This window comes from Fusarium graminearum, chromosome 1 (assembly GCF_000240135.3).
Source record: "Fusarium graminearum PH-1 chromosome 1, whole genome shotgun sequence".
In the NCBI taxonomy this organism is placed as follows: domain Eukaryota; kingdom Fungi; phylum Ascomycota; class Sordariomycetes; order Hypocreales; family Nectriaceae; genus Fusarium; species Fusarium graminearum.
Genome location: NC_026474.1, coordinates 6,068,964 through 6,092,830, shown reverse-complemented (window position 1 = coordinate 6,092,830; position 23,867 = coordinate 6,068,964). Strand labels below are relative to the sequence as shown.

Here is a 23,867-nt window from a genome sequence, read left to right as displayed (position 1 = left end):
TTTGATCTGGTATGGACGTTTTGCTAGAGTTATGATCTGTCTGTGGCCGATGCTTCTCGGGTCCTGATCAATGAGACGCATTTCTCAACCATGACAGATGCCCAGCCCAGGGATCTTTTGGGGCCAGCGGCCCTATTACTGATGAGGCTGCAGGACGACCACCCCCCCTGGCGTCCCTTGTGGCACCGGGCCACACCCCATGTCCTAGCGGCTTGGGCTGGTAGGTTGTATTCTCCAGCGCGCGCATCTCACGGTCTTCCACTCAAGGTCCTCATCATGCTCATGCTCATGCCCATGCCCATCCATGCTCGGGGTTCACGGCCAAGAGACAGCGTCCGATACATTGGAACTCATCCACTGCTGCCCGCTGCCGTAGTCCCGGGGCCCGCACTCCACAGTCCACAATTCCCTTAGTCTAAGGCCGAACTCGCCGCTTGTCCTTGACGTTCCCTCGGCCTATTCCTAGGTCCCTGAATGGTAGACAAGGTTGCTTGTTTCGTGATTCCGATGATGCTCGTCCTGACTCTGGCCCAGGCTAAGACCGGGCTGACTTGGTGGTGGGTGCACGCTTTTAGCACTGATGAACTGGCACTGACGCTGGTTGATGCTGGCTCCTGCACTCTCACCCACACAGCACATGGCACATAGTCCAGGACCCTCTTACCTCACCATACCTGCCTGACCTACCTCCCCAACTGTTTATCACAGTACAACACGGCAGGTACCTACAGTACTTACTTACTACCTTACCTGACACAGCCTTCCATCCGTTCCTTCCATCCCACTCTTTCCTGCCTTACCTACCTTACACTCCCACACTCCTCATACCCCCCGGTTACTCTTCCCCCATCTGCTCCGCTTGTATTTAACAAAGCGACTGCCCCCAGCTCTTTCCTAGATCCTCTCTTGATTCCTTTTTGGATATCTCCAACAATCATCTCAACCTCTTAACAAAGTTATCACCACGTTCGCTTTCCTCCTCGCCCCCCTCACCCTTCTCAACTTTTAGGAAGTCCTCGTCGACTCCTGTCACTCGCTTTTATATTACGGTGCCTTGATACTAGAAGAACGGTCCTACTCACCATCCTCTTCTCTTCCTATATTTCTGGACATTCGATCTCTTCGTCTTGCGGATAACAAGGAACACTCGCTCTGTACAAAGACTCATCGTCTGCATCGTCTAGATTCTTCTGGACTCAACCCCATAGCTTTCGAAAATCGGCTGTTGGTTCAAACTCAAGAACTCAAGATCACCAACTCCGCCCTCATGCTCATCTAAGCTTGAAACTGCTCGACACCCTCTGTACCACACTCGCTTTACGGATCATCAACCTGTCCCAGAAAGGAAAGAAACCAAATCAAAAACACCATATTCGATCGCTACCACTCGCCTGGATATCTGGACAACGACAACTCACCGCACCACTCAGCATTCGACAGCTAAGATCTCAGATATTTCATCTGACTTTTATCTCTGGAATTTAATCAACTGGGTGAATCACTGATTGTTACCTGTATCCCAACACTCGCTTTCAATCCACAAGTTCGTCTGTGTGGATAATTTCGCGTATGTCTCTTACCCTCATGAGATCAAGTGCACATGCTTACTGAACAGTTCTCACCAAACCTTCACTTTTAATACTTCAAAATGGCCGGTCCCGGTGGTGGTCCTCCTCGCCGCAGCCACACCAAGTCTCGCAAGGGCTGTGATACCTGGTATGATTTATGCCATTTACGATACTCTGCTGCCTGAATACTGACTTTGCTCTATAGCAAGCGCCGACACATCCGCTGTGATGAAAACTTCCCTCAATGGTGAGCCTACCTCATAATAATCATCCTTCTCTCGAGCTAACATGAATACAGCCGCAACTGTACTAAGCACAAGATTCGATGCCCTTACAACGACGTGCAAGTTCCCGACTCTGAACGCTCTACCACTCCCGACAAGCCCGACCTGATGTGGACACCTCAAATCGAAGCTGCCATTGCTGAATGGCAACGAACAGGCATCTTCCCGCTCCCCAGCCTTGGAATTTACCCTGCACCCATGCCCCATTTGTACTCGGTCGAGGATCTCCGTCTGATCTACCACGTTGCGGCTTTGTACTACCAGCTTGCTTCCATCGATGCGAATAACTTCACTCTCTGGACTCGCCACATTCCCACGTATGTCAAATCTTGATTTCATCTAAGCGAGCGTGAATGCTAAAGCAATCTCTAGTCTTCTTCGGATCGGTGCTACAACCCCGTATGTGATGCACGCTCTGCTTGCCTTCTCTGCCATGCACATTGCTTTCCTCACCGACTGTCCTCTGGTCGGTAGCATGGCCTATGAACACCGAGGCATTGCGCTCAAGGGTCTCCAAGAGGCCATTGGATCTTTCTCCCGTGAGACTTCCGATGCTATCTTGGCTGCTTCTCTGGTCCTTTCTTGGCAGGCCACTGACTGGTGAGTATCTATCTTTGCATTTGCGGTGACCGTGACTGACCCAATGATTAGGCGCAGCTGGACTCAACTGATGCAGGGCACCTCATCGGTAAGTTAATTCATCAGATCATGACTTGACCCCGCTTACACACATGCAGGTGATCGATGCCATGGATCCATGGAAGCACGAATCCCAGTTTGGAGACTTTATCGCCGAGAGCAGCACTTTCCCTACGGCCCCGCCATCTCCTGGAAAGGACCATCGTCCCAGCCAACCTCGCCCTGAGGATTTGGAGGCTTACCAGCGCACCCTCGAGCAAGTTCAGAAAGTTGAGGCACATCTCAAGCACCACAAGGAAGATACCACTCAGATTCAGCATCTCATTGGCTTCCTTCGAGGTTCTCGCAAGATCAGCCCTACACTTTCCATTGCCCAGCAGTTCGAGCGCCTCCAACCTCTTCGCAAATGGCTCTTTTGGATGCCTGTCGGTTACCTCCAGAACTACCATGGTTCGCCTAACTCCCTGGTCATAATTGCTCATTTGTACACTGTGGCTCTCCTCATGGAACGACTCTTCCCCGAGATCGGTGCTGCCTACTTTGGAAGTCTGTCTATCTCCCCGGTTGAAGAGATTGCCCGTCGGCTCATGTCCATCAACGTCTCTGGTGCTGGAACTGACATGCAGACTCCCTTGACTCTCATGGAGTTTCCCATCGATACAGTTGGCCAGTTCCGGTCTCGCATGGGATGGATGCACCCTGAGAGAACTCCGTCATTCCCTCAGTTCAACCCTCGCAACTTCACTGTCCATGAGAGTATGCCTTCTACTGAGCACTATCTGTATGGGAACCCTGCTTTCAGCTACAGCACTGAGGAAATGCCAATGCTCAACGCTTCGGGGCCGCCACCTTCCGCAGTGAGCCCTCTGGTTCTGTCGCCCTACCCAACTCAGCAGTACCTTAATGTTCCCTCCCCGGCTTACACTGGAGCTTATAGCCCGGCATCCTCGACCTTTGAGGGCTCAGTTGCATACAGCGACACTGAGGAATACGGATCATGGGACATGAGCACTCTGCAGGGCGGGCCTTCTTCAGCCATCCAAGACTCCCCTCAAAACTATGGCGTCGGGTTCGTTACTCCTGTCCAGGCCGTGTGGATCTAGGCTCCTCGAGACGCCCACCGGCTCAATTTACACGAAGAATTAGGGGATTGACCTTTACCACCCAGGATGAACACAACACCTACGTACCCGCCTCAAGAGGATCCGAGTTTCTATATGACCTCGATGACGAGCGCCCCGTCTCCGTATCTCAGCTCGGACCAATTCGGCATGCTTCCTTTGCCTGAATCGCCTGTCGCGTCGAATGCACCACTCTCACGACACCGTCATACATCGTCCATGTCATCTCTCACACACCCACCATCTCCCTTGGTCCGACCTCCTGTGATGCACCCATGACGACAATATTCGACGCCGAGTCACCTGATACCCAACCCCAGCTCGATTTACTGCCAATCTGTTTTAATTGCTTTTACTTTCTGCTTTTCCCAAAAACGACGCAGGCGCCATGTATACCACGTTCCTTTAACGCTCGCTACAACCGAATCATATCACGTTGCCATGCAACCACGCCAACACTCCTTCAACATCGACTGATACACGCGCCTGGGAGTGCTGTATCATACCTCACACTCATTAATACCCGTCACCAAAAGAACCGACGCTCCTTCAAATGATGATACCCCATAGACACTCCTTCTTGATGACTTTACGACGATTCGATTGGTTATAGAATTGACTCCTTACGAACCCCGCTTACCATTGTGGGAGAACCGTATTAGGAGAGCATAGCGACTGTTTTATTTATTTTTACTGCGCCCGGGAAAAAGTTTGGCGTTTACTGGAGTTTAAGTTAGCATTGTTGGGCGCTTTCGACCGTGTTATGTTTGCTTCTTTTTGGAATAATCATGCTTTTCGCTTCCAGCTCTTCGCAGAGCCCGGGGTAGCGATGGAACAACACGGGACAGAAGCACGATTGGATTTTGGAATATTTTATCTGGCCATGCGAGAGACTGCAGGCAGACATATGTATGTTTTGGATAGGCATGACACATATGAAGGATATCATGTGAGGATAGACCCTATATTTGTTGCTTGTCACGGCTGTATTTTATGATTTGCAGGAAAGATTGATTGTCTGATGGCAGTTGCATACACTGCCCGGAGGTTAATCGTTAATCTACGCTGTTGCATTTACTATAAATTTCCCGACCTCAAGTGATTAATCAATGTTGTAACAATGAAATCATCGTCTCTTGTAAGTCCTATGCTTTGTCTGACTTGCCTATGGCGAGACGAGGCATGGGATAGAAAGCAACGACAAACTCTCGAAAGAGATGTAGCATGACCTTGCCAAATCCAACTGGAAATAAAAGCAATCCGCTGGCTCTCACACGTAAGCTGTAAAGATCGTAGTCTTGATCGTGAGCATTCAGTGTCTCATCGCCTCATGTACACAACTGACCACCGCATGTTTGCTGAATATAGGAAATGCTCTTGGTTTCATCATGTTTAATCAAGGCATGCAATTGTGCCTCTTGCGAAGGCTCCCATATGTTGCACTTATCATCCCGTCTTCGCTTTGTCTCCACTAACTCATTGCTGCGTCTTCGGCAGGCCGTGTCTGGCAATTTTGATCAATGTGTTTTTAAGATCCTGGTCTTGCCCAGCACTTTTCCCTAGCAACCTTGATGAACGGTGCAGCCAACATGTAGTCTCTGCTTGGGCTATGTGCCTACCCAAGGGATGATAGCCGGTATAAGAAGTTTCCTGATCGGTTGTCCATTGAGTGATGTGAACCTCAGCTAGCTTGGCTATACGTTCTCTTGAACTTGAGCTTGTTATCATGAATCTATACCCTGCCGGTGTGATATATGGTGCACATGACCTATAATATGAGACATCTTAATACTGAAAATGTGGCGGCGACTGATCAGACAATATATAGTCCGTGGCATGGGCCGCAGCTATAACGAGCTCCCAAGTGTTGTGTATCACCACATGTCTACGACTTTCTCACAATTTCGGTCTCTTGTCACGCCTCCCTATGCGAATGTTACAATACTTATGATTGGATTGGATTTGAAGCTGGGACTACTTCAGTCAACACCTTCCATACTTCGACGCCCTTTTTTATGAGGCTGCAAGCAGAGCCCTCCCAGACATCAACGCCGTCCATAGCTTTCAATGGGCAAGCTACTATCCAAACCCCCATACGCGGCCTGGACAGCCCCAGATAAACGGTGGCGGGCAGTACAATGCAGTGCATAAAAATAAAAGAAACAAGTCTCGACAAAAGAGCGCATAGCCATCCAGGTTGTTGGTATCAATATTCCATTCCGGTTCCCTTCCCAGGAACTCATATCCAGCCGATTTCACCTCTGCTCAGAGGCCTGATCGGTTTCCTGTCTAGTAAATACATAGTTAAAAAAAACGACGGCCACCATTTGGAGGCTCTGTTGCCTCGGAAATGCGCGCCTGTCAATACCCAAAACTCCGAGGCGCCTGTGCGAGAAAAAAACAAAACGATTGAAATGGATCATGTGTGGGTGTATTGGTTCGAACGAACCCCAGTATTGTATTGTCGATGCTGCATCTCTTGAGCACCGACGTTCTTGAAAGTCATACCCCGATGCTTTACAAGCTGGGCGTGTTGGCCGTCTGCTGATATTTGGTGCAAAAAATACGTATCTCCTGCTTGATAAAGCAGTTATGTTTGCATCATATCTCACGCCGACGTACTGCTTCGAGGTCTATTCGACGCCGTTCGGTTTGGTGGAGGCAATCGTGCACTGTCGCTGCGATCACGTCCAGCACCTTGTCGCACTGCATCACTGTAACTCGGCACAGGTGGATTGCGGGGGCTCGAGCTTCGATCAGACGGTAGCACGGTGGCAGATGAATTGCCTCGACTTCGATTCATCACCCGAATCAACGGAGTGTCTTCTTCGCTATCACTGCCGTATCGATCATCATCGTCGTCACTGCTGGAATGGTCGGGACTTTGATATTCAGGTGGCGGATTTGTAGCGTCTTCGAGATGCAAGTGTAGAGGGTTATGGTTGTGAGTCTCCTGCTGAGGTCCGGCATTGCTGCTAGCTTCGCCGCTCTCCTCATTAGGTACAAAGTGAGCCAGAGAGATATCAGTCGAGCTCCTGACCGGTCCTGGGCTTGTTGGGGGCAGCACGCGAAAGTTGCCGCTACGTGTTCGTCCATGCTGAGGAACTAAGTCGTTGGATGGGTTGCGTGTGTTGTATGAGCCTGCTGTGATGGAGTGACTGTGCTGTCTACCTTGGGGATAAGTAGAACCGTCCTTGGTACCAGCTTCTAACAGAATGCTACCCTGTTCAGATCCGTAAGGGGGCGGAGGGGCCAGGCTTCCAGTGACAGGAGCGAGACCCCACTTCTTGACGTTGGCCTCAATGAAGACGAAACCAGCCTGTCCGAGGTTGACGTGAATAGTAGCAGGGCCGTTTGCACCGATGGCAGGGAAGAAGTTCTGTGCCTTGAGACCGTGGACTACCTCTTCGAGCTTCTTGCCATTGCGCGTGAAGAAGATAGCACCGGTTCGAGGACGGTAACCCACGCCAACAACATCGCCCTGTACCAATGGGGGACCGTAAGGAGTGGCGCCAAATGGTTGGTTATAGCGACGAGCACCGGTAGATTGGTATCCAACAGAGTACTTGTGGTAACCTGGACACGCTGTCAGCAAATAATCAAATAAGAATGGCGTACAAGAGTATGACAAAACCCACCAGGTAGTCGGAAGAGAGGATAAGGCTTGGTGGCCATGCCGATGCTCAGCAGAGTGCTTTCTGGCTTTTCGTATATCTTGGCCTCCCAGTAGTAGACGTCGTTTTGTTTGGGAACAGGAAGGTTGCTCATGACGGTGCATTCTGAGTCAAAGAATTCGATCTCAGTGCGAGCTTCGACAAAGCAGTTGGCGATCTCGAGTTCAGGTTCAAACTCCCAAGCGGAGACACCCTTTTCCTGGATAGCGAGATATTGCGACAGAGAGATATCAGTCTGCATCGATTCGGGAGGGTTTGCGGTGACCCAGGCTGTTGCGACAGTTAGTTAGTTTTGTTCTTTTATGTTGGAGCGAACAGTTCTGCGTACCCTTTGCACGTAGATATTCCTGACGGGTCATGTCGTCCATGACCTCGAGGGCCTCGGCCTCATCACGCGCGAATGCCTGCTCATCATCGTATTCACCTGGTCGACCAAGGCGATCGAGAATAATGCGACCGGTACTCGCGCAGCCGGAAACCCAGAAGATAAAGATGACCAAAGCGATGAGGACGATGGATCCGAAGGATGACACGAGGCCGATGACGACGCCTGTAAAGGCTGATGACGGGTTCGAGGTTAGCCCCATGATGGGCGATAACGAGGTTTCCTATTGACTATCTCTTGAATTTGGCTGGTCTGTATTCAGAAGCAGATTTAAAGTCGAATTGTGGTTGATTCGGGGGCGTATGGACCGTGTTGTGCGGGTTAATCGATCGATCGGTCGGTGGTGGACAATCAAGGTCACGGCTCTTGGCGGACGGCGTCACCGCCGCAAATGGTACATGTAAGAATCAATCGCGCAGCGAGATAAGGTCAGATGGAAGAGGGTCCTGATGGGGGGATGGCCGAAGATTAGATGAAAAAATGGTGGAAGAGAAAGAAACGCCGAATGAAGGTGAAGTAAGAAACCTGTGATAGGAATGGCGGGTTTCAAGACCAAAAAGTTTTGGTGTTGATGAAGGAGGAGGAGGTGGAATGACGAAGATGGGGGAGGGAGAGACAAGTAAGAGTGAGGGCCAGAGCCAGAGCGAGAGTAGTGTGAGAGGCGAAGCGTTTTGGGTGGTTGGTGGGATCAAATGTGGAGGAGAAGAGAGCCAAGGATGCGGCCCACGCGATATCGCCACGCAAAGTGCCTTGACAGGAGTAAGTGAATAGTAAGGGTTAAATAAATAAGTTCGTGTTTAAAGTTGGGAGAACAAGACAAATACAGTTGTCTGCAGCAAGAGGTAAGTATCTTGTGTATTCATTTGCGTACGTCTTTCATGGTCGCGTCATGACTCCCAATAGAATGTAACATGACCTAGGTAACTCACTCAATCCATGTCAGTGAATGCTCCCAGCGACGAGACCTTGTAGATTAGTAGCGGGGGGGGGGGCCTTCCAACACTGACTGACTCTGGAGGGGCGAGGCAAAGTCAGCCCGCGCTCGCTCCCGCCGGTTCCGTCCAAGGCGGGACATGATAGCGCTTGTCTACTTGTATCACTGTTAGCGTAGGCCACTTTGTTAGGCTGCATGTCACTATCATTCCATGTGGGGCATCATGTCTTCCAAGGCTGATCCAGGTCCTGATCTATCATGGATGGAATGTTTTCTTCAGGAACAGGAACAGGAACTGAATTCAGGTCCCATGTTCCATATCAGTCACAGAATTCGCTGCATACAAGGGGCCATTTCCTTACAGATTCATATACACAGTCATACAGTGCCTTGTTAGTTTCGGCCCGGTGGCTACTCGCTACAGCCAAGACTACCCCCCGGGTTTCACATCCTCCATGGATCAGGCGCCTAGCAGCATTGAATGGATCGTAGATCCTGCCTGCTGCGCTATTTTGAGCTGTCGCGATACGCCTCATGTCGGAACAAACTTGGCTGTAGCTGTATTGCTGACCAACAGTGTTGATCCTTGGCTTTGAACTTGATAATGTTTTGATGTTGATACTGGGGTTCTGAAACAACCACTCTGCTCACCAACATGTTGCCTATTGGGATTACGGGTTATTATTCATCCTGTTTGATGAAAGCAGCAACCTGTCGCGTGGGCGTTGCAGCATTAGGATAGACTTTTCCCTCGAGAAGTTTAATATAACCAGTACGCGTTGTCCAACTCGTAGAAGACTCTTGGGCTACTGATGCATAGCTGAGACTCGCTTATGTTTGCTTGATGCGATTCAAAACCACTGTACACATACACTCCCAAAGCGCAAAACAGTGATAAAAGTTAATGAACCAAAAGTGTAAAGTTATCGTATCGTGCTTTATTTATAATCTACTAATCTGAGCAGCATATCCATTCGTGTCCGTGATAATCCGTTACCGTGCCTATTTACATACGTTACACATACTACATGAATCAAGCCCATTCCCGAATCCCTAATAGCAAAAGTCGCAATTTACCCGTTAAAATTCAATAAACGATTTTCGTCAACCCATGTACCGAGATCATTCATCCCCTATTCCTCTGTCGTTCGGCCCCGACGGTACTCTCGCTGCGCTCTGCGTGCCCTTCTCTCCTCCCTCGCGCGCTCCTTCTCCAACTCCCTCAACTCAGGCATCGGGTGGTGATAACTCTTGGTTCCCAGGTCGCCGCTATCATCCGTGGTGCGAGTCACTTGCGATCCGTCGAGAAGGCTCTCGCTCACCTGCGAGTCAGCCTGGGTGTCGGCGCGGGAGTAGCTTTCGGCACGCTGGTAGCTAAAGTCGCGGCGCGCATTGCGGCCAGCTTCACGTAGACGACGGGCCTCTGCACGCATGCGCTCGGCCTCACGGTTCTCGCGACGATCAGCGGTAGAGTAAACCTTGCGAATGCCGGCCTTGGCCTTGGTGGGTGTAGTCGTAGGTGTAGTCTGGCGATCAGAGAGGAGGTTGGTTGAAACGTTGGATTCGGTGCCGTTGTTGGTAGAGCCGTCCCATTCGGAGCCCTCACTTTCCTTGTTCAGACCACCGACACGGGCAGCTCTTTCGTGGCGGTAGTTGCGGAGTTCCTTCTTGGCAGCGCGCTCGGCATCTTCATCCTCGACACCCTCCTCACCAACGTGACGGCTGGTCTTCTTGCCCTTCTTCGCACGCTCACGATCTCGCTTTTCCTGCTTGCGGCGACGCTTCTCACGGGCATAAATGTCGCTAGCTCCAGCTGTAATACCAGTAAGTGTCGTGCCCTCTGTAACAACGGTTGTGTTATCATCATCAACGTCCTTGTACACGCTGCCACCACCGAGGTTTGTTGGTCGAGTCGCATTGGAAAGAATAGTGCCGTTAGGTCCGGTGCGTCGAAGTACAGTAGATTTGTAGTCATCCCAATCATCCTCCTTGAATTGGAAACCACCGTTCTTGGCCCAGAAGAAAAACCAGATACCGGTGCAAACGAAGACGACACCAATCAGAGCGAAGAGAAAGAAGAAACCAGCATTGTTGATATCGTGAGGGTCGAAAGAGCCTGATTCAGGCTCGACAGACGGCTTGTGTCTGTTGTTGCTGTCTTCATCCTTGTCGTCTCGAGCATTGAGTACTTTGGAAGCCTCGAGCAGATGTCCCTGGAGTGAAGAGAATGCCTCGGCAGCTCTAGGGGTGTGTTGTGTGAGCGAAGGCGCACTGCGCAATATGCGGATGAGGGCGGGAGCCATGATGGAAGGAGTCTGTGATGAGCAGGTCTCAGTTACAGGAATATAATAAAGCTAGGCTTCGGGTGCTGTAGCCCAGCCGAGCTTGTCGGTGAATAGGACCAAGCGGTCAAGACGAATTGTACAAAACAAAAGACTGAATAGATTCGGCGTGTCGTATGTCGTTAAAATGAATCGTGTCGAGTCGTGATGAATGGGAAAAGTGTTTGCTCAGAGATAAAGAGCGGTAAAACGGTCGAGAAGAGGGACTTGCGTGGCTTCGCCAAGGTGATGGTGCTTGGTTAACCGAGAAACGAGGCAGGGAAAATACGTGGCTGGGACGTGTAAAGGGTGGTTGGGCACTTAAACGTGCGCGTTGGAATCCCTACAGCACTCGATATAGCACGCCAAATCGGAGACTAAGGAATAAAAATGCTAAAATTGTGACATCAGAATGTTTTTAGTCTCTTCTGTGGTAGATCTAGGCATTCTATCTAGTGATTCTCTCAACTGATGTCCGTTGTCGTCAAATTCAGCCACAATCATCAAATGACGTCGAAAGTAAACAATCTCAAGATTGCTGACCGGGCAACGCTCGCACAGAGTGCCAATTTAGTCAAGACCCAATCACATCCGTCCACGACTCGATGCTCCAGATCTCAATGCACACGCCCCCATCCAAGGTTTCGTTTCTGGCCGCTTGGGAATGGGAACTGACGAGCTTTATTTTAGCCCGTATAAGTCGGCGGATGGGAAAGAAGCTTCTAGGGGGATAGCGTTGATCCAATGCCTGCCTTCCAAAGCAAAGTTCCTAACGCGCGCATAACTCATCGTGATCCTTTGAGTTGGTCTTGCTACAAACCCGAGACCCAGGAACCGTGTCTGATTCAACTCAACCCCTGAGAAGCAGTTCATAGCTTACGGCCGCATGAAATACTGTCAGAGGCGCTTAACTGAAATTGTTGGTTGTCTAGCTTGTTAAATGTAAGTAACCCTTCAACTATAGGTTCAGGAGATCGACCGTCTTTCACTCACGCATAAAGTCAGATACCTGAGACGAGCGGTTCTTATGCTGTGGTTCTTATGCTGTGGTTCCACCATTCTATCCCTTTCTCCTTCCCCAAAGAACACCAAATCCGTGTTTCAACTCCATCCCTTATTCCCTTTGAAGCTGCTACTTCACCCCAGATCGGCAGTATCTGTCACAGTTCACTTCACTTGTAGTAAAGTCTCAGGCAAGAAGATTGAAAAACCCAAACATGCATGTCATGCTGGTTGTAACATAAGATTATTATCTGTAGGGCAACAGATAGAGGCGCGAACCTCATTTGCCCGTACAATCTATCGTTTTGATAACAAAGCTTGTATAATCCTTCCAGCCATGTCTTGATTTCCTCCTCTTACGACATGCTCAACAATGCAATACAAAAAGCCACATCCGTAACCATCTCTCACGCAGCTCCGTTCGAGGATGCACACAAATCCAGTCATAGCGAAAAGGAAGATGTAGACCAACATAATCAAGTTGTAGTCGTAATCCTGCCAGGGTAGTCTTAGGGGGCAAGGTAGTCACCGTGCTGGGTAGCCTTCGGCCATGCGTCAGATTGAGACGACTCGGTCGATAGCCGCCCAAAGATGAAACCTCGTATCCCTAAAACACAATTGGCGTCTTTCCATTGCTCCAACTAAATCCAACACGAGCCCCGCGAGGGCATACATGATTTCCGGTAAAAGAGTTGTTTTGCGTAAGCGCCCATGACCTGAGCGGCTGATAATAGAGCACCGAATCGCTGCGGGATGGATCCTCCCACCATCAACACTTTTGGGGTATCAAGTTTCTGCAATGAAGCCAACAGGCGTGCTTAACCCAAGAATAGAAGCATAAGGATACAGATTCGGTGCGGTACAGAACGTCCACCAAAATGCTCAATCAAAAGCCAAGATCCAAGATTAAACGTAAAACGCTGCCCATCCTGTAGACATCTGGATGCAGATAATATGAAGAAGAAATAGATATAATTCAAAAGACAAAAATGCAAAAACGCGCTGATCATCAACTTTATCGTCTCTCATAAGAAGAAGAATCATCAATAAATGTAGTCGTCCATGGTTAGTGACGGATCATACGGGGCATGATTTCCAGAATAGCCCCGATGATGTGAGTCAGAACGACTGGGAGTGTGTGGTCGGTAGGGGAGAGCTTTTCGTTCAACCCGGCTCTGGACGTCCTCAAGCTGATAATAACTGCTTGCACGGTCGCTACCAAGGCGAGAACCAGCAGTTGGTCTGGAGAAAGTAATCTCTCCTCCATCGCCGCATTCAATCTCAGCACCCGATACACGCACGACAGCCGAACCTGAAACTTTGATAGTAACATTGTCGGTATCACTAGACGAAGATCGGGTGAGGCCAGTAGTGTTGCTTCGCTTGTACTCGCTGTCATCGTGACTGCCGCTGCTGCGACTGCTTCCGCCACCAAGTCGAGGGTTGCTGGCTTTGCGAAGGGCGTCGGCAGTAAGAGGCATGGCAGGGCCGCCATTGATATCTTCTTGATACTTCATAGCGTCCATGTACTTGTCCTCATCTTCCAGACTGGCACCACCACTGTCGTACTGCTCATAATCATAGAATGAATCTCTCCTCGTGTTACGGGCAGGGATGATGTCAATTCCTCCACGCTCATATGCAACAGATCCGCGGCGAGTGCTGCGGGCAGGAACAATATCAGCACCATAGCTTTCATATGCAACCGAGCTTCTTCGCGGGCGAGACAAGGCTGTACGACGGTCAAAGTTGGCCTCTGGAGAGTCGGCAAACAGACCAGGGCTGTCTGCGAACTCGTCATCATCGTAACCTTGTTGGTCTGCAAACCCGACACGGCTACGGGTGGATGGCGGAGGGCGTGAAGGAGTTCTCTTCTGACGAGTCATTGTTTGAGGTGGAGCACGGAATGGGGTGGTTTGAGTGGGCATCGCGGACTTGGGTCGTGGAATACTTTCAGGAGGAGGCATTCTTCGACGGTCGTCCTCGATCTGCTGTGGCTTCTTACTAGAACGAGAGGCACGCCTTAACGGACGAGGAGGCTCAGGCTGTTGTTCCTCAATCTCATACTCATCATGAGGGTATCCAATATTGGAAGGAGAAGGCTGGTCCTGTCGGAATCCCATGGATGAAGCAGGTCGCTCGAAACGGTTCCTGAGATGGGCGCTTGCTTGCGAGGAGGGCATGTCAAAGAAGCCGGGCGGTCCTCCACCGACAGGCGAAGGCGATGGAGGAATGCCCGATACAGACGGAGACGATGCTCCAGGGAAATAGGGCGAGGGTCCAGGGAATGATCCAACGGGGAAGGAGGGTGGTGGCTGAGAATGCTGGTGGTGATGCCAGCCAGCATTGGAAATAGGAGGAGCTGGTTGTCCAGGGTAATAGCTGTGAGGTCGAGTTTGGGCACGGGGGCGCATGCCCGAAACGGCAGGCTGTTGAACACCATAGCAAGAAGGGTCCTCAACACGGCCTCTACGATATTGTTGGATGACAGGCTCAGTCCTGGTGTGGCTCAAAGACGTAGGGCGGGGTCTCCTCGCCGGTTTGGCCTCACGCTCTCTGGGGGGTGCTTGCTGTGCTTGTGCTTGTGCCTGTGCCTGTGCTTGAGCTTGCTGCTTAGCTTCAGACCTGACTTTTCGTTGTTGCAGCTCGGCAGCTTCTTTTTGTTTTCTCTCCTTGCGGCGTCGATCTTTGTCTCGTTGTTCACGTTGTTGCTCACGCTCTCGCTCCCGTTCATGGTCCCGACGGGGACGTTCCTCCCTGCGAGGGGCAGGGCGAGGAGGTTCCTCGTCTGAATAGTCATCGCTCGGAGGGGTTACCTGCCTCCGGCTTGAGTGTCGTCTGTGTTCGCCGCGGGACTTTCCAGTGTTGGGACGTTCCTTGGGAGGGGGGCTCGCGGGACCTGGAGCTTCAGAGACGGCATAGCGGCGTGTAGCTTGGATGCCCTGGAGGACAGAGGTCTCTGAGTCCTCGGCGGCATCCTCGACGTAGCAAACGTTTTTGGACATTGTGTGTGGAAAAGGTTCAGGTGTTTTAACCTGTGTGAGTTGGCTTCAAAGAAGCTTTGGTTGGAGGAGGGGTTCGACGGGTTCGAACAGGGACCACACTAGGTGGGACGGCAGAGTAGGTATGTATATAAAGTCGCAATGGCAGGCGGTGAGTAAGCCGGCAATGATGGTGACGGTCTTTGCAATCGCAAACGCAATGCTTTAACGTCCCCTTTCGTGAAACCAGACAAGCGACATGTGAAGGAGCTCGAAGTCGTCGATCAAGACAGTTGGAACAGAAAAAAAGTCGAGAATAAAATGTCGCTGGTGAATTGGATTGGGTGTTGAAGGCGGTGACGATAGTGGCATAGACCAGGGCGGGCTTTTTTCGATGGAGACGCTAGTAACGAATTTTGTTTATAACCGAACGGTATGAAAAGTCGATCGAGATGAATATGATACTCGAGTTGAAGCGAGGAAGCGAATAAATAAGTATGTAGATCTGGATTTTCAGAAAAAAGACGAGTTATCAAACTGTCATGGGTAGAAGACAAGACATGGAAGACAAGAAGGAGGGGAGGAGGGGAAAGAAGCGATGGGCATGGATGGGACGGGATGGTCTGTTTTTAATAAAAGTGCAAGTGCAGTGAGTGCAGGTGGCCCTGGTGGTAGTTTCCAGGGCCTGGGGGGCGTCGAGTTAGTGGATGGATGGGAAGTCGGATCGATGTGTGGGGGCGTGCGCTCAGACTGTTACCGGTAGGCAGTTTTTAGTGGGAGAAGCACTGGACTATTACCGCCGGGCAGGCAACCACCGGCCGTTGTGGCCCATAGACGTTGATTTAATGGCCCAGCAGTACAGAGAAGAAGCCACTTTATTCAAGCCCAACGATTGTCCGTCCATCTTTTTTTCTTTCCAAGCTACGTAATAAAACAACACGACATCATCACGACATACCGTCGTTCAAATTAGTAGGAGTCAAAAAAAGAAAAATGAGTGTCTGCCATAGAAAGAAATGAGATGGGAAATGGTGTGTGGACGGGTGTGCAGCAGCAATGAAGCACAGCAACAGAACCGAACAGCACAACACAGCACGCAGAGAAATGGAGGCAAGGGGGTCTAGTCTAGTCCCATTATCCAAAGGCGTGTCCTTAGTATACCACGGGACGATCAATCAAGCGACTCGACGCTGGAGCCAGCACAGCAATGGAACTGCAGACTCACACTCACACACTGCAGTTCAAGTCAAATCAAAGCAAGTCAACCACGTCAAGTCGATGCAGGAGAGCAATGACGAAGACTGTGACTGTGACTGACACGAAAAGAGAACAAGACGCAGAACGAGATTGGCTGCCGTTTATTTTTACTCGTTCCTTTATTACCCGCAAAACTTGATTCATCACCACTAAGACAAAAGACAGACACCACCCGTCCACTACTTGTTGAGGGCTTATTCTCGTTCATCCAGCAACCAAACAAACCATCAGAGACACTAGACTACTAACTGTGCTATGTACTCTCAACCGCCACAAACATTCTGAACCATGACTTTTAGATATTGCTATCACATTCGTCAGCAAGCTCTACTTTCAGAAGTACAATGGTTCCAAGGTGGCAAGGGAGCTGGAGGAGTCTTTTGAGAATTAAAAACCGCTACGTCGTCACGGACGGCCCGCCTCACTTCATGCTGTGCTGGCATAGACTGACTACCTTGACTGCCCAGGTATTTTGTGCCGAATTTAGTAATACTCGACTCCATCATCGATGCCCCTGATTTGAATTCCTCCCTCGCTCGACTTTCCCATCTTCCATTCTTCCTCAAACTTTGATTCCTCACAAAAATGCCATAGAAAATTAAGCATCGTATGGAAAACAGGTGGGGGTGGCTAGCTACGCTGAAACCAGGGTCTGTCTGGTCTGCACTTTTGCTGCGCTGGTCAATTATCGTGGAATGGAATGGATCCAAGGCCACAAATAAGCTGCGACCTGGACGATGGAGATTTTCACTAAGCTTTGGTTGATGCTGGGGTATGCCTGCCTTGACTCGAAGGGTAGAATGATTGTCAGTCGATTGTATGAGGAGGGCCTGAGATAAAAAAAATCTCTGCTCTCTACTACGTAGTAGTACCGTATAGTTGCGTTGAATAATGTGTCGTGTCACGATGGATATAGAAACCATCAACGCGTCGTCGTCTCTTCTAGTCCTCAAACATTGAATGTCTACCCTGATCATATTGACCCAACAACCCCCCGTGTACGGACGAAGGACCCCTGGCAATTCATGGCCTTGTCATGTGAGTTGTTGCAGTTGGTGAAACACTATGGAATAGCCAAAACACCAACAAACCGTCACCAAACCATGCTCAAACCAAGTGAGGCGGCGGTTAATAAGCTGGCATTGCTGGTGACGATGCAAACCATCAGCCTCTGCTCTGCTCTACTCTGCTCTGCTCTGACCCGACCCGACACGACCCTCTCTGCTCTTCCTGCGCCGCCGAGAATGGATCTGATCTGTCCAAGCGACCCCAGATAGTGTCCTAGAAGCCCACACAGAAGCGAGAGACCCAGCTTGTAAGCGGGTCAGGGTGCCTATCTGACAGGGAATACCTTTCCATGACTGGTGCCAGTTGCAAGCAGGCAAGCCCAACTGTGGAGTATCTCGAGAGCGTTTTATCCAACGATTCCTTTGGAAGCTTTCTCTGTCTTCCAGTCACGACATTCGCCTTGTCAAAAAAGTCTGCACATTTTGGATTGAGGCTGATGATGACACGCCCCCCCTTGGTCCGAAAGTGGCTCACTCCAAAGAAGAGGGAATTGATATCAATCAAGACCTGCTTCATATGTTGATGCTCGTCTATCGATCGGCTGTACTGAAGCGAGAAACGGCCGCCTACATATTCCTGTCGCTTCCAAGTCTCGAGGGAGACGGACAGGTGCGCAAACGGGTCAAGGATTGTTCGCCGTTAGCCGGGCAGTTCCCCACGAGAGCGAGTGACAGATAATTGAGACAAACCCAAATCTTCAACTGCTGTCGCCCTTTCTGGACAGAGCAGATGGATCGGGTTCTGTCATCACATGGCACAAATGCTTAACAGAGTAGGACAGGGGACGGGTGCACCAGACAAGGACCAGCCAATGCGAGTGATGGGCTCGCCAAAACGGTTATTACTGTAGAAACATGGCGAATGTTAAATTGGGTATGCATAGAGATGCCCGATGTGTAAATGGCTGGCACTGGCACTCAACGTTGGATATCCGCAAGTCCCCCATTGATCTACACCTCCACCAAGTGCCGGGCTTAGCTCTGTCCTTGTCCACAAGACTTCTCCTTCCAACCTTTTCGCTTTGTGCCTAACTGGCGAGACTGGATAAACTCAACCTTTTGCCCAAAGACTGTATGGTTCTCCCCCTCTCTTGGGTTCGGGTACCAACAGATGAACCCGATCGACAGCAATTGGAAGCCGAAAACGTGAGTGCAGCGCGGGGTACACGTGGGAAATGTCGAAGCACCCGCCGATGGTTAATTAGCTAATGGGTAAACCTGGTAGTGACCGAGTGACAGGCTGTCCCGCCATCCTTGTCCTCGTCTGCAACTGGCTACTGCGATTGAGTTGAGGCTCCGGGCTTGATTTGGAAGCATGTTTCTGAGGTTATCACTCAGAGCGAGTGTTGACTCATATCTACCGTAGCATTAGAAACATTGTGTCTTGCATCTCGCTGTGATAGCTGTGTCTTGGTTCTGCTGTTTTCTCCTCAAACAAACCAAAGAACAGCGTAGAATAGTGTCACTTGATTTCCAAGCGCTTGCGGCGTTATCGTTTCTAGTCTGTTCGACGACTCCAGCGAGGTAGTGGCTTCAACCTCACTCGTCCATCCCAGTCGCTTTGCCGCAGTGACCATGCTTGATACTTGCACAGGCCAGCCCTGGATGCCCAACGCACATCTCACTGTAGGTACTGGCCACTACGGTCCATCGACAGTAAGAGGTGGCTCGGGCGGTTAGTCCCGTTGTCGGCGATACTACAGCCCTGCCCAGTTGTGACGATCCAGGCTCCGTCCCAGCCTCACGTCGCACAATTCGTCACCTCGAATGCGTGTCCATCGTGTCCATCGTGTCCGGCAGAGACCTCCGAATCCCGGAGCGAATGACCCCACTCTCGCCGGCTTGACATCCTTGTTCTTCCGTACCCAGTCCGGCGATGGCCTCCTCTCTCCTCCGTCCTACCGCCGATTGACAACAGATATGGCGCAGTGACATTATCTGTTCCTTCAAATTCTATTTTCTGCTGTAAATTCAGGTCGGCCGCCAATTCCGACTGCAGCTCACATCGAGTTGTCAGTCATCATCGCCTGTTCTTCTATATTGAACTACAGACGTTCGTGATTACGAAGCAAGTCAGCGTTACATAGGTAAATAGACGATATCGGTGCCATTCTTATCAGCTGACGTTTGGTGACTCTTATTCTTATCTGCCGTTTACTCCACCCCCATCATTTTGCACCCTTCTTGTAGACCCTCTAGCCTCGAGACGTTGCCTTGTTGCACTTTTGCCCACCAATTTTGCATTCACATTGTCTCAGTCTCTAGACAAGAGATGCAATTTTCGGTCTAGCCATGGTTCTTGATTGGCGTCCCTTCTGCTTACAATGGCATGTTGTCAGGCGTTGTACTTCATGAATTATTTGGAACTGTCACGACATACTGCTGTACTGATCGTTCTCTGTTGGCATATCCAAAACCTACTCAACGGTTGAAAGGTGCTTCATCTGCTAGAATCTTTTCACTAGACCTGACGGGGATATAACTCAGCCGGGGGCTTGCGGATGGCTTGCCTTGATCCCTTCAGATTGTGCGGGGATAGGCTAGAGGTGCATCCAAGGCATTGACGCATCGACAGCGCCGTCAGCCGGCATGAGTGCCACACGATTCCTAACCATTGACTGAGATTGTGTTTTAAATCTTTGTGGCAGCTGCCATATCGGTGTTGTTGAGTGTGGCTCTGACTTGCCAGTCCACCCAATTCAGTCAGAGACGGCCGAGACAAAAATCTGTAACAGAAACATTATGAACGCCGACGTGGTTCATGTATCAAGGATGACGGATTGTCTGTTTTATCAACGAGTCATCCTAGCACTGACCTACTGCGGGGGAGTGCAGCTAGCCTTTGTCTTTTCAAGATGACAAGCATAATGACAACCATCATGGGCACAGCTTTCCGGAGCTAGACCGCGGCCTGGTCTTCCTAGCATCGTGTTTGCTGGATCCGCGAATATCGGTCTGCTCTGGATATCTCTTGGAACTAAGCTTGAGACAGCAATGGTTCGCGTCTAGTAGCACATCGCTGCAAGAAACATCAGTGCATAACACCGCTTGAAGATCTGCGGAGGTGTACACTAACTTCTTGGTCCATTCTTGTGATCAAACTTGCCAGTCACCCTCCCATAGCACGACAACCATCATCGTGTTTACGAACTCATCCGTCAGTACTGATAACAAATACAATGGTGTTGGAGAAGTCCCAAAAACACCCCTCTTCTCCTCCACCATCTTGCACACACCGCTCTTTGCCATTCGCCCCTCGATCCTACCAAACACAGGACTTCACTTTCGGTTTTGCCGAGCAGAGCCTCAACTTCTGGAGATTGTACATCGTTGACATGTCTTATTGGTATAGAATGTCTTGCGCAAGCAACCATCCACGATTGCGTGGGTCTCACATTCATAGGCCACTTTCCTGCATCTGGCCAAGAATTTATTAGTCCACAACAGCAAGACCGTTCTTACTCGCCAAGATCCTATCTCTACTCTGCGATGATCAACGTTGTGGTTTCTGTGGCTATGCACGTTACATACCCGTTCTGCTAGCTTGCATTACGCTGCTGTGGAAATTATCATTTTGAGAACGGGCAACAACCCAATCGTGTCTGTTGCATGCGATGCTGTGACCTCTACGATCGATCTGGGATTCGCAGACTCGTACTTGATCTGGTTGTACATTGATAACGAGCTGCAGCTTCACCTGTTGTGGTCGCAAGTGGTTGGACTGTCAGAGGCACTGTCACTGTAGAGATAACTTGAAGAACCATTCACCTGTCACCATGACAGTTGACTATTGTAAATTTTAAAACAAGGATGCAGTAGTCCTGGACATGCGATCGTCCGATAACGTGTTGGTTCGATCTTCTTGTTACCCCTGTCGCCAAGCTCCTGCTTTGAATCCGCCTTGTCAATCTTGCACACATCGCGATTGGCATCTCTGTCAACACTAGATACTACCTTGACCGATCAGAGAACACCATATGTCAAAACGGTCACGAGATGCACTCACGTTGGGCGCTGTACAACCTTTGTGCCCGATCAAACCACAATGTCCAAGTCTGACACGACAGGTCGGTGGTCCGAGATACGAACGCCATCATCGAAGCTATTCGCCAGCACGCCAAAGGTCTGGACAGTTGCTGTACGCGGCTCCTGTATAAACAAAAAGTCGATGCGCGAGGTCGGCCAGGTACCCCCGAAGCTTGTGTACGTCGTCTCATTGCCGTAGCGCTTCTCCTTGGGCACCAGGTCCGACACGTCAGAGATGCCAGAACCAGGCGCCGTTATGGTCTTGTACGCCCCGTCATCGGGCTCGCTGTTGAAATCACCACCGATGAGCACTGCCGATGCCTTCTTGTTACCAGCCTGCCCCCACTCACGGGCAAACTTAACGAGAAGTTTGGCGCTGTTCTGTCTGGCCTCTACGCCAATGTGATCGAAGTGGGTGCTGAACACAACGACACGGGTGGCTGTTACGCGGTGCTCGAACTCGGCCATTGTAACGATACGATTGAGTACTGCATCCCAACCGCGAGAGGGCTTCTCAGGTGTCTTACTCAGCCAGCGTACTTCACTGCGGACGTTCTTCCAGATGTCGTCACGGTAAAAGATGGGAGAGAACTCGCCATCCTCAGGTTTGGTGCCCCGTCCACGACCGATATGCTGCCATTTGGAGCCCAGGTCTTCCTGGATCTCATTGACCTGATGGAAGAGACACTCTTGGAGACAAATGAAGGGGCTCTCGTGACCAGCGGTGATGAAGTTCAATTGGTTGATGAGCTTGGGACGTCGCTCAGCCCAGGGTCTTTCGTTCTTCTCAAACTTTTTCGTTGCATAGCGGACGTTAAAGGTGACGATGCGCAAGGGCATTCTCTGTGCCTTGGCGGAGATGTTCATTCTCAGCGATGTGCTGGACAGGATGTCGAGCTGGGTCATGGCGGGGTTTGTTATGGGTTACGTCGTTAGTAGTGGCACGCTTAATAAGTCGAGGATGTCAGACAAGAATCGCGGTGGAACAGCAGGTGCGATATGGTTATCTAGAGTATGAGGGATAAGGATGAAGCTGTAGGAATACTGGTAAATAGGTACTGTAGCTAGGGATGGAATGAGACGCGTAGCTAAACGAGCAGCTGAACGTAGCTAGCTATCCAATGAGGTCATCACGTGGGAGAGCTTTGGTCTTGAGCTGCGATAGGAAAGGCGTCTTTTCCCCGGATTTGGACCTGCAGGGGTTTCAATCGCGCTTATCTGTATTCGGATGAGGTTCTATAAGAGCCAGAAGATGTGATATGTTGTTTCCGTTTGGCATCAACAATTCAATACAGAGGCTATCTTTTCCACTATGAGCAGAAACTCGGGGTTATTTGCATGAATGTAGGGGTTAAACAAGAAAACAATGAATTCGATAACCCAATACCAAGATACGGCTGAGTGGTCTCCAGACTCTCCGAAACGCTCCAGGGTAGATGTGGTTGTATCCTGTTCCTAGAGTTTGATGGGAGTGTCGAGACATCTCATATTGATCAGGGAAATCATAAGGTTATTTCCAGGTTGGACTGTACCTCTAAAGACAATATGAGCTTTGGAAATCTCATGCAGCCGATGAAGGAGATAGCACTACGGTTGTGATCCACGAACAAGGAATTTGCATTAATCATGTTGGAGTGTGTTGTCCTGTGAACCAGGTCATGGCTTGAAAGCATTACCACGATAATTGGAACAAGATACCAGGAACTAGACTTCTTAGCATGGTGAAACAGTATCCGCGGTTGAGCCATGTTCTGTAGCATCGAAAGTGAGGATAATGTTGGGCATATCTTCCTATGACCTGTTGGGCAGTAGAGAACGCACGAGCGAATATCTGGTCCGAGACTATCGCCAGCACAGGAAAAGAATGTTTACCAAGCATGAAGGTGATAATTGAGCTTCGGCGTAGACAATCAATCCATGGCTTAGCAACCATATCACATTTGTGAAGCAAGATCCTGTTCACTATCGCCATGGAGAATGACGGTAACCAACCACCACAAAACTATGAATCAATTGGGATAGTTGGTAGTATTTCCAAAGTTTCAGGAAGAGAATACATACACTCCGATCAAGACTGTTATTCTACTCTACTCAATTGGAAGGAGTCAAGGTAGGCTCTATTCCATTGCTTCATTGTGTTCGCTGTCACTGTGAATTGGGGTTTATCGTGTGTGTTCCATCTTGGCAGTTTCTATATCAATCTGTATTTTACAGAGAAATTGACCAAGCTGCCGTATTGGCATATACCAATAAAAACCTGCAGAGAACAGTTTGGATATGCCATCAGGCCAAGTTCAGCCATGAAAATGTTGAGAGTAGTGCCGCATTGACCACAACGTCTGATGGCCATCTGCGTCCCTAGACTAGTTCCATCAGACATCAAAGCTGCCTCAGTCATGGGACAATATTCATCTCGGACCTGGACTTGAAAAGTCAGGTACTGTACCATCTCGAATGCATACCTAGTTGTATCCCTTTGGACCGGTGCCAGGGGAAATCTGACACTTAAAAAGCTAAGTGGCATAGTCATGAGCTGAACGCCACCACATTGTCTGTCAGCTTCGGCCATCCATACTGGTCTATTGGAAGAGTCAAGTGGCTTTCAGAA

The 23,867-nt window shown here is 50.0% G+C and overlaps 5 protein-coding genes across 5 annotated transcripts; 1 reads left to right on the top strand and 4 right to left on the bottom strand.

The window, feature by feature from the left end:
• Positions 1 to 1,648: 1,648 nt before the first annotated feature.
• FGSG_01853 (uncharacterized protein) lies at positions 1,649 to 3,779 on the top strand (the record flags this gene model as incomplete). Its single annotated transcript, XM_011319397.1, has 7 exons — positions 1,649 to 1,716; positions 1,774 to 1,815; positions 1,867 to 2,169; positions 2,225 to 2,452; positions 2,504 to 2,540; positions 2,590 to 3,560; positions 3,638 to 3,779. 7 exons carry the CDS (start codon positions 1,649 to 1,651, stop codon positions 3,777 to 3,779), a joined length of 1,791 nt encoding a protein of 596 aa, XP_011317699.1.
• Positions 3,780 to 6,220: 2,441 nt separating this feature from the next.
• On the bottom strand, positions 6,221 to 7,873 carry FGSG_01852 (uncharacterized protein; the record flags this gene model as incomplete). Its single annotated transcript, XM_011319396.1, has 3 exons — positions 6,221 to 7,188; positions 7,251 to 7,556; positions 7,615 to 7,873. 3 exons carry the CDS (start codon positions 7,871 to 7,873, stop codon positions 6,221 to 6,223), a joined length of 1,533 nt encoding a protein of 510 aa, XP_011317698.1.
• A 1,655-nt stretch (positions 7,874 to 9,528) lies between these two features.
• Positions 9,529 to 11,117, bottom strand: FGSG_01851 (uncharacterized protein). Its single transcript, XM_011319395.1, has one exon. It carries the CDS (start codon positions 10,906 to 10,908, stop codon positions 9,739 to 9,741), a length of 1,170 nt encoding a protein of 389 aa, XP_011317697.1. The 5' UTR covers positions 10,909 to 11,117; the 3' UTR covers positions 9,529 to 9,738.
• Positions 11,118 to 12,971: 1,854 nt separating this feature from the next.
• FGSG_01850 (uncharacterized protein) lies at positions 12,972 to 14,933 on the bottom strand (the record flags this gene model as incomplete). Its single annotated transcript, XM_011319394.1, has 1 exon — positions 12,972 to 14,933. One exon carries the CDS (start codon positions 14,931 to 14,933, stop codon positions 12,972 to 12,974), a length of 1,962 nt encoding a protein of 653 aa, XP_011317696.1.
• A 6,064-nt stretch (positions 14,934 to 20,997) lies between these two features.
• FGSG_01849 (uncharacterized protein) lies at positions 20,998 to 22,165 on the bottom strand (the record flags this gene model as incomplete). The annotated part of the gene is made up of 3 exons (XM_011319393.1): positions 20,998 to 21,020; positions 21,103 to 21,183; positions 21,424 to 22,165. The coding sequence occupies 3 exons, from the start codon at positions 22,163 to 22,165 to the stop codon at positions 20,998 to 21,000; spliced, it is 846 nt and encodes a 281-aa protein (XP_011317695.1).
• Between the last annotated feature and the right edge of the window lie 1,702 nt (positions 22,166 to 23,867).